The following is a 9837-nucleotide window of genomic DNA, read 5'->3' as shown; positions in this document are numbered from 1 at the left end:
CTACAATTTATATCATATACTGATACTTTCTCATCTTACCCGCTTTGTCTCTTGTGATCTTTTCTATATTTTCCAAACTTTTGTCTCTCTCTGCCTCATTTCAGATGTTTTCTTTTAACTTATGTTTCAGCTGATCAATGATGTATTTGGAAAGTCTGCTTCTTAACCTTTTAATATGAAGAAGAAATAATCAGATATGTGCACAAAAGATTTATTTTCAAACATTTCTAATATAGGGACACCTGGGTGGCTCAGTGGGTTGGGCCTCTGCCTTCGGCTTAGGTCATGATCTCAGGGTCCTGGGATCAAGCCCCCCATCGGGCTCTCTATTCAGTGGGATCCTGCCCCCTACCCCGCCTGCTTCTCTGCCTACTTGTGATCTCTCTCTCTGTCAAATAAATAAATAAAATCTTTTTAAAAAATTCTAATATAGATTATTGTAATAGGTTGTAGTGTATCTATACAATAGATGGTATACAGCCATAAAAATTACAGAGAATATTTAATAACATTGAAACATGATATAGTAAAGGAAAAAACAAGGTTATAAAACAGATGATTCCAATTAAAAAAACACATATGGAAAAGACCAAAAAAGTTCTAAAATACAAAGTTGTTAGCTGCAGATAAGGAGATGATGGCTAATTTTTAGTTTATTTTTGCTTCTCTGGTGCAAATTTTTCTTGGTGATAAAAATTATTATTCTAATGGGAACAGAAGTTATTTTTAAAAGCCTGATTATATTTCTAAAATGCCATTTTTCCAGGCATAAACCTGTTTTCTAAAGAAATATGTACTTATTATAGACTTTTATAATGCTTGGCTTAGAAGTAGATATAGCCAATAGAAATTGGTCCTAATTTTATAGACACAAATGAAAAGGTAAGACTTATATTTTGATTTATGTCCTCAGTAATATTAGGTGTAATTATTCCTGTTAAAAAGACAGTCTTCAGGGCACCTGGATGGCTCAGTCAGGTAAGCCTCTGCCTTCAGTCAGGTCACAATCCTGGGGACCTGGGTTCAAGTCCCATGCCATGCTCCCTGCTCCGTGGGGAGCCTATTTCTTTCTCTGCCTCTGCTTCTCTCTCTGTCTGTCATACATAAATAAATAAAAATCTTTAAAAAAAAAAAAAACCCTACAACAAAGGGATTCTTCACAAAAATTTCTTGACAAAGTTTCTTTAACTTGGGTGTTAATGGCCTATGTTACAGCAACTATGGAAGCCAGCTAAAATATTTTTCAGGGGTTCGAAAGCAATTGCCATGACCAGGGCACTAGATAAAATTACAAAGCAATTTAATTTTGTTTTTTGTTTCTCTATCACTTCTTATTTCTTCCCTTACGTATTCTAGATATCCTTTCTTATCCTCTTGCACATGATTTCTAGGTACTCAGTCTTATGTTACCTTCTTTTTAAAAAATGTTTTATTTAAATTCAATTTAGTTAACATATACTGTATGACTAGTTTCAGGGGTAGAATTTAGTGATTCATTAGTTTCATAGAAACTAATTTATTTATAATTTATACCCAGGGCTCACTCCATCAAGTGCCCTCCCTAATTCCCATCACCCAGTTACCCCATCCCCCAACACCTCCGCTCCAGCAACCCTGTTTGTTCTCCATAGTTAAGCGTCTCTTATGGTTTGCCTCCCTCTCTGTTTTCATCTTATTTTATTTTTCCTTCCCTTCCCCTGTGTTCATCTGTTCTGTTTCTTGAATTCCACATGCGAATGAAATCATACAGTATTTGTCTTTCTCTGACTAGTCAGAGAAATAATACTGTTATTTAATATATTTGATATTATTATTATATAATATTATTATCATTATAATAATATTATAAGAAATAATATTATTTATTATTTTATTTAGCTTAGCATAATACCCTCTAGTTCCATCCATGTCATTGCATATGGGAGATTTCATTCTTTTTGATGGCTGAGTAATATTCCATTATATATATATATATTGCCACATCATCGTTATCCATTTGTTGATGGACATCTGGGCTCATCCCATATTTTGGCTATTGTGGACATTGCTGCTATAAACATTGGGGTGCAAGTGCCCCTTCGAATCATTATGTTTGTATCCTTTGGATAAATACCTAGTAGTACAATTGCTGATGTTACCATCTAAGTATCCCAGTCCTTTTTCTTTCTACCTCTTACTTCCCCCACAGATCAAAATTTCCATTTCACATTGTAATTTTTCTCAGGAAGGCATAAAAACATTAAAGTCAGTCATATTATTTTGTTTAAGGATTTCTCTGTAAGGTATAAAAGACCGATGATTAGGCTTTTCAGAATAATGCTACTGCTAGGATATCCAATAATTTAATACTAGTAGTATTAGCTCTTACAACTATTGATTTAGGGAAAAAATAATGAGTTGTAAGCAAGTAATAACTTAAATATTTCTGTTTAACCAGAATGCTTCGCAATTTATGATTTACAAATAGTAAACAACAGTATGGCAGAGTTGTTACGAACTTGGACTTCGGAGCCAGCTTGCCTGGGTTCAAATTCCAGTCTTCCTAATATGTGACCTTGAAAACTATTATTTATACTCTTTTAATACTTCTCACTTTTGAAAGAAAAACCATACTAGTTAGGCTACCTTTGATATGGTTCTCCTCTGGTTTATATTTTTAGATTACATGTGAAAATGAAGTTAAACAAACACAAGTCCCTGCTAATAATCTGTCTTACGGTGTCACTTCAGTACCTACCCACTGTGAAGACGGCCCAGTACATAAAAGTACACAAATGTCTCTGAAAAGGCCCCCTCACCGCAGTGTTGGTATGTTTGAACTTTTCAACTGACTGATAATTGAGTTGATCTTTTGTATATGAAAGATAAATGACAAGCAAAATGTAATTCACAGGCAAATGTGTTTATTCTCTTCCAGGTATTCAGGCCAAAGTGAAAGTGTTTGGAAAACAACTGTGTAATGCCACTACTCAGACCGAGGGATTGCGGTCTAGAAGTGCCTCTGTCTTTGACATTTACTCCAGTGACTCAGAGCCAGATGCAGACTGGGATGTCAAGAGTGAGCAGAGTGATTTGTCTTACATAGCAGTGCAGGTGAAAGAAGAGTCCTATTAAAACTGCAACATCAAAGGACTTGATGTCCATAGGTTTTCAAATCTTCACTCACATAATCACTTCTTTGCTCTTGTAAATCTTTCACTTTGGGATAGTTGAGTATCAGCAAAATTGGTTCAGCTCTAAGGCAAAAATGTGTCCACCTGCCAAGATAATGAAGATAATCTTGCCCACAAACCTCCCCACCTCCCGCTTTCATCTCTTGTTTCTTTTTTCTTTTTATCCTTTTGGTGGAAATTGAGATATAAGACAAAATTCGCAATAGCATTTCCAGATCAAGATTAAGCACTGAATATTTAAGTTTACTGCAGAAGCAACACTCATATGGGGCTTATAGGACATTCACAAGTTAGAATGTCACTCTTCTAAATAACTAGTAGTAAGCACAGGCAAGTGTGGTACTATGAAATGATTTGGGAGCCAGGAGACTTATCCTTGATTATTATTTTTTTATGTTGTGTATTTATTAGTTTGCCCATTCGTAATACTATTGGATCTATAGATCAGTCCCTGTGAGCATTTCTGATGAAGCATTTCTGAATTTCTTGCAGAAAATTTTGGAAGGGAATAAATTTAAACATGGATAGAGTTGCATATACTTGGATTGCCTTGTTAATGAAATCTACTTGCATTGGTTCCTATTACAACAAACCAATTAGCTTGAATAATTTAGATTGAAATTATTAACATCATGCAAAAAAAAAGTATTATATTTCTAACATTTCCCCATTTCAAGAATTAGGTTTTTCTCATTAATACCATTCTATCGAATTCTACATTTGGGAACTAATGGTGTAAAACATAGCTGCCCCATCTGCCATTCACCAGGAAAATTTCTAAAGCAATTTTGTACCATGAAGTAATTTCTTACAGTTGTTTCTGAGAAAATTACTATAACTCTGATCTTCTATTGAGAGTAATAAAAATAAATGTCCGTTTTATACCTCACATGTCTTGTTAGTTGCGCATGATTGGAAGACCTTGCATGCATTTTATCCTAGAAGGTTTAAATAATAGACCAAAGTGATTTTCTTCCAAAGCTAATTTCAGGTGTGACTTAATTTGAATGGTATAATTTTATTAAAAAGAATAATAACATAAAATATTAATAGAAGTGAGCCTGAACAATGATTATCTAAACACATAACACTATTGTTGTTGTTGTTGTTGTTGTTACTTCTTCTTTGGCTTGAATTTGAGATGACTACTTGGTGTTTTGAGAGAGCTTTGTGTTTTAAAATGAAGCATATAAATCTTCTGAAGCTAAATGCTGTCAGTAAGTACCTTTTGTTCCTTGAGCTTTTAAATAGACTACCACCGGGCGCCTGGGTGGCTCAGTGGGTTAAGCCTCTGCCTTCGGCTCAGGTCATGATCTCAGGATCCTGGGATCGAGTCCCGCATCGGGCTCTCTGCTCAGCAGGGAGCCTGCTTCCTCCTCTCTCTCTCTCTCTGCCTCTCTGCCTACTTCTGATCTCTCTCTGTCAAATAAATAAATAAAATCTTAAAAAAAAAATAAAATAAATAAATAAATAGACTACCACCTTAATTAATTAATTATAATCATATAATTAATTATAATGAATGTCATATGCCCATTCATCCCCAAATTTCACTGCCAGGGGTTTACTTCATTTCTACATGTTAAACAACTTTGACAACCATAACCTACCCACCTTTCTTCCTTCCTCCCTCCCTTCCTTCCTTTTTTTTTTTTTTTTGAAACAAAAGGCCTGAACTTTATTAGGTCTCCACCAGTACTGCCCCCCTCAACCACCCCCAGCCCTAGTGAGAAGCCTGCTCCTGTCAGAGGCCACCAGGCCTCAGGGCCAGGAGGGCCAAAGTGCCTCAGAAGCTGCTCCTGGTCTTCCAGGTCCTTCCACTCCTTCTTGCGCCTATAGAAGATGGGGCAGTCCCAGCTGGTGCAGTTGACGTCCTTGTGCAGGCTGCCCTGGCAGCAGGGGCACTTGGGTCCAGAAGTGCAAGAAGCACTCCTCGAGGGCGTTCCTTCCTTCCTCCTTCTTTCTCTCTTTCTTCCTTTCTTTCTTTCTCTCTGTCTTTCTTTCTTTCTTTTTTTTTCTTTCAGGTTTTTTTCTCTTACCAGTTGAGAATTTATGTTTGGTTTGTGGATTCACATGATTCTATAATGTATTGTGCAATTTTCACTGTCCTAAAGTAATGAAATACTGGTTTTATTTTAAATTAAATATGAGAAACTTAGTTTATATAATTTTGATTACTTTTTGCATATTTTCAGTATCTTAATTTCTTTTGTTGCCAGAAGAGTTTAATGGGGGAAAATGAGGTACACCTCATCACCTGCCTTAATCATTTTTCATTTGTTTATGTAATAAGTACTTATTAAACATACTCTGTACCAGATAACTGTTCTAGCCACCAAGGATACATTGCTGAGCAAGACAAAAATTCTGCCCTCTTGGTAGATACCTTTTAGAGGGGAGCCAGACAATAAACAAAGATATGGATGAATAATTTTAGATAGTGATTAGTGCTATGAAGAAAATAAAGCAGAGTAAGGTGTTAGAACATAACCATAACAATTATGTTAGAACATAATTGGGATGGGAGAGAGGGTTTGCTCTTTTAGGTAAGGTAATCAGGAAAGGCCTCTCTGAAGATTCAATATTTTCTCAGAGACCTGGGTGATCAGAAGAAGCAGTCATGTCATGACTGGAGAGAAGAGCATTCTACATGATAGGAATGGCAGATGCTCTGGTATTTGAGGAACAAAAAGGAGACTGGGGTATCTGGAGATAATAAACTAAGTAGAGAATTGTAAGAGATAAGATTGGAATGGTATACAGGACCAGACCATGTAAGGCATTTGCTGTCACTATTGAGAATTTTTATCTTATTCTAGGCTTAAATTCTATTTTAAGTGTATTTTATGGCTGGCTTATCTGCTAGTATGTATTTGTTATATTTAAAGAACATAATTGGATTCACACATAAAGTCATTGGACTTTAGGCAAGAGAAGAGAGACATTATCAAGAGTGTGTGAATATAAATCTTGTTTTGTCAAAAATATTGGGAATTCTGGAGAGATGATGGTGGTGATGGTGTCATTTTGTTTTAAATCTTCCCAAATTTTCCGGTGGAAATAAATAGAGCAGTTCTTATTCTGTTAGTGGCAAAGAAGCTTGTGTCAGATTAACCCTCCCATGGATAACATGTATAGAAAACAAGTAACTTTGACAGACCTGGGGAGCATCAAAAACAAGTAGAAGCAGCAAATCAGCCTTAAAAGAGGTGAACTGCAGTGGGTGGGATGCCCTTTGTGTACCTTCCCACCTGAGTGCACTCCCCATTCCGTGCTGTGAGGAACAGCTAGAACTCAAGCAGAAAGTTGACATCTTACTGGCTTGAGGAGTCAGAGTTGAAAATGAAGGGCTACTGGAGTGAAAAGTGGTGAGGCAAGTCATGGAAAAGTAGAAGCCACTGGGGAAAAGGACCAAAATCTGCTTATAAACCTCCCAAGTCTCAGACTAACCACTGAAGTACACATGAGTTGCATGGAGAGACCTCAGGGGTCCCAGCAGAAAGCAACAGTTGGAAGTCTTGGCTTAGATGCTACCCATCATAGAGGAAGCAGAGTTTAGAGTTTATGAGTGGAACCAAGATAACTGGCTGTTAGAACAAAATCTATCGTGCTTTAGAATAAGATGACAGAACTTATCATCTAAAATGGCTCGTACAATATTAAGAATTACTAGTCATGTGGAGAAATTGGAAAAGTGTGATCAATAATCAAGACAAAAAGAAAGCAACTCCAGGATAACCAAACTTATAATTAGCAGATAAGAACTTTATCTTTCTTGAAAGATTTTATTTACTTGAGAGAGGGAGAGAAAGAGCACAGAGGGAGCCTGATGCGGGGCTCAATCCCAGAACTCCGGGACCATGACCTGAGCTGAAGGAAGACACTTAACTGACTGAGCCACCCAGGTGTCCCCCACCCCCTTTTTAGAAAGATTTTATTTAGCAGACCAGAACTTGTTATAATGTTAAAAATGTGTTCAAACACAGAAATACAGCAATATTGAAGAAAGAAGTGAGGAATCTCAGAAGAGAAAAAGAAACTATAAAAAAGGACCAAATGGAAATTCTGGAGCTGAAAATAGACAAACTATCAAAACCGACATAAGAAGAAACAGAAAACCTGGATTGCTCTATATCAAAGAATTGGATTATAATCCTTTCACAAAAGTCTGTTTCCTGATGGCTTCACTTATAACTTCTATCAAACACACAAGGAAAAATGCAATTGTTACATAAACTCTTTCAAGAGAAAAGAATTAGGGAACACTTCCCATTTTGTGAGTTCAACATTATCTTATTACCAAAAGTAGGCAAAGACATTATAAGAAATTACAAAGCAATATCTTAACATGAATGTAGATGCAAATATCCTTAACGAAATATTAGCAAGCCTATCCTGCAATATATTATAAGAATAAAACATCATGTCCAAATATAGCTTAACTCAACCCTGCAAGTTTAGCTTCCCACTCAAAAATCAGTCAATGCAATCACCAAATAAAAAGAATAAAGGAGAAAAATCACATGATAATCTTATTAAATTTAGAAAGATCATTTGACAAAAAATCAACATCCATTTATAATAAACACCCTCAGTAGCTAGGAATAGAAGTCTGGTAAATGGCAGTCATGATACATACATCAATAATATCATAGTTAATGTTCAAGGGCTAATAGCTTTATCAGGAACAAGGATCAGGAACAAGGCAAGAACATTGCACTGAAGATCCTAATTAGTGCGATAAAGGCAAAAAGAAAAAAGAAAATGCATAGTAGTTTAAAAGGGAGATATAAAACTCTTTTTAAATAGAGATCATGTACATAGAAATGCCTAGGGGATCTATAAAAAAACTGAAAGCACTAATAAGTGAGTTTAATAAAGTCAAGTATAAAAATCAACTGTATTTCTATATACTAGCAAAGTGAAATAAAAAATCAAAACAATTTACAATATGGAAAGACAAAGGGTTTAGAACAAGTATTGGGTGGAGGAGGAGCAACTGGAACTCTCATCATGGATGACGGGAATGTAAAATATTAAAACCATTTTAGAAAACAGTTTGACTTATTCAACCAAACAATTCAATTCCTGTTTATGCAAGCGAAATTAGAATATGTATCCACACAAAGACTTTTACACAAATGCTTATAAGAGCCAAAACCTGAAAACAACCCATACGTTCATCAACAGGTGAATGGAGAAGCAAATTATAGCATATCCAGACAATGGAATTCTCTCAGCAATAAAAGAGAGCAAGCATGTTCGTAACAACATGGATGAATTTTGAAAATACTATGCTGAGTGAAAAAATCCAGATTCAAATAAGAGTACATACCCTGAATTCCCATTTGCACAAAATTCTAAAAAAGAGAGAGAGAGAGATAACTAATATGTAGTAACAGAAAGAAAATCAGTGGCTGCCTAGGGCTGGAGCAGGGAAGACACTACCCGCAAAGGAGAGAAGGAAATGTTTGGGATAATAATGTGGGTGTTTAAATCCTGATGTGGCGAGAGTTACATTGGTACATATCCTTGTAGTTGAGTGCATTATTCCTTTATAAATTTGATCAAAGAAAAGGCCCATAAATCCTAATTGTCAAATGACTAGTACAGACCATAAATTCTGTAGTTTTTCAAACTAGGCTTTGCAGAAGAGGTAAAATTGGAATTGCCCTTTTAGGAGAGATAGGCTATAGATAGGCTACATTTAAAAAAAAAAAAAAACAAAACCGAGCAAAGAAAAAGTCAACCCAGGGATGAATGCAGGAGGAGCAGGGTGGGTGGCTTGAAGGGATGGTGGTAGTATTAGACTGAAGGCAGAGGCTCTGACAAGGGAATTGTGAGAGATTCAGATGGAGGGAGGAGAAAGTTAGGGGCAGGATGTCGCCAGAACATAGAGATCGATCTTTATCCTTTGGGTACTGAATAAACTTTTGAGATTTTTGAGCAGGGGAGTATGTTAGGCAAATGAATCTGGATTGTGGTACAGGAAGAATCAGCAAGGAGAGAATTTGCTGGAGTTCAGATGACAGACTTGCAGTAGTCATGACTTGAGAAGAGCAAAGATTGAACTAGAGTGGAGAAGGCAAAGAATGGAGGTGATCCGGAGAAGGAAGAATTGACAAGGAATATTAGGTTAGACTCTGGATTTGTGAACAGGGACAGAGTAACAATGAGTTTCCAAACATGGGCAGCTTAAATGGCAGGACAATTAGTAGAGGTAAGAAGCAGCCAGTTTGGGGGAAAAGACGTTGATTTCAGTTTTAGGAGTCAATGATCTGAGAAACCTATCCTGACCTTAATTCTGTCTTAAGACTGGATGAAATGTCACTGCATTCACCAAAGTGTGTCATGCTTAGCCCATCACATTTGTCGCCTTGTATTGTGACTGTCTACCGGTCTCCCCCAGTAGTCTCCGTAAACTCTCGTAGGCTCTCGAAAGTAAGGACTATCTTTCGTTAGTATTCTCCTGTCCCAAGCACTGTTCTGAACCCAAGCGTTTTGCATATGTGCTGGTAAGTATTTCCTAAATATGTACTGAACGTTGAGTTTGAGAGGATAATGAGTTTGAGAGGATAATGGAACGGGAAAGTGGATGTGATCCTCGGGCCATTAGAGCAGGGAGTTTAGGATATATAGTCTGGGAAGGTATTTACAAAAAAGT

General features: G+C 36.5%; 1 protein-coding gene across 1 annotated transcript in view; it reads left to right on the top strand.

The window, feature by feature from the left end:
* The window catches only part of THAP10 (THAP domain containing 10), a 12249-nt gene extending 7864 nt beyond the window's left edge, over positions 1–4385 (top strand). Inside the window, exons 2-3 of the mRNA XM_080808875.1 lie at positions 2661–2808; positions 2918–4385. Coding sequence (XP_080665001.1) covers positions 2661–2808; positions 2918–3114 — 345 coding nt within the window. The 3' untranslated portion in view covers positions 3115–4385. The remainder of the gene's footprint in view (positions 1–2660; positions 2809–2917) is intronic.
* The last annotated feature ends 5452 nt before the right edge of the window (positions 4386–9837 follow it).

Source organism: Martes martes (genome assembly GCF_963455335.1).
Source record: "Martes martes genome assembly, chromosome: 7".
Classification (NCBI taxonomy): domain Eukaryota; kingdom Metazoa; phylum Chordata; class Mammalia; order Carnivora; family Mustelidae; genus Martes; species Martes martes.
This window is presented reverse-complemented; position numbering and strand designations above follow the sequence as displayed.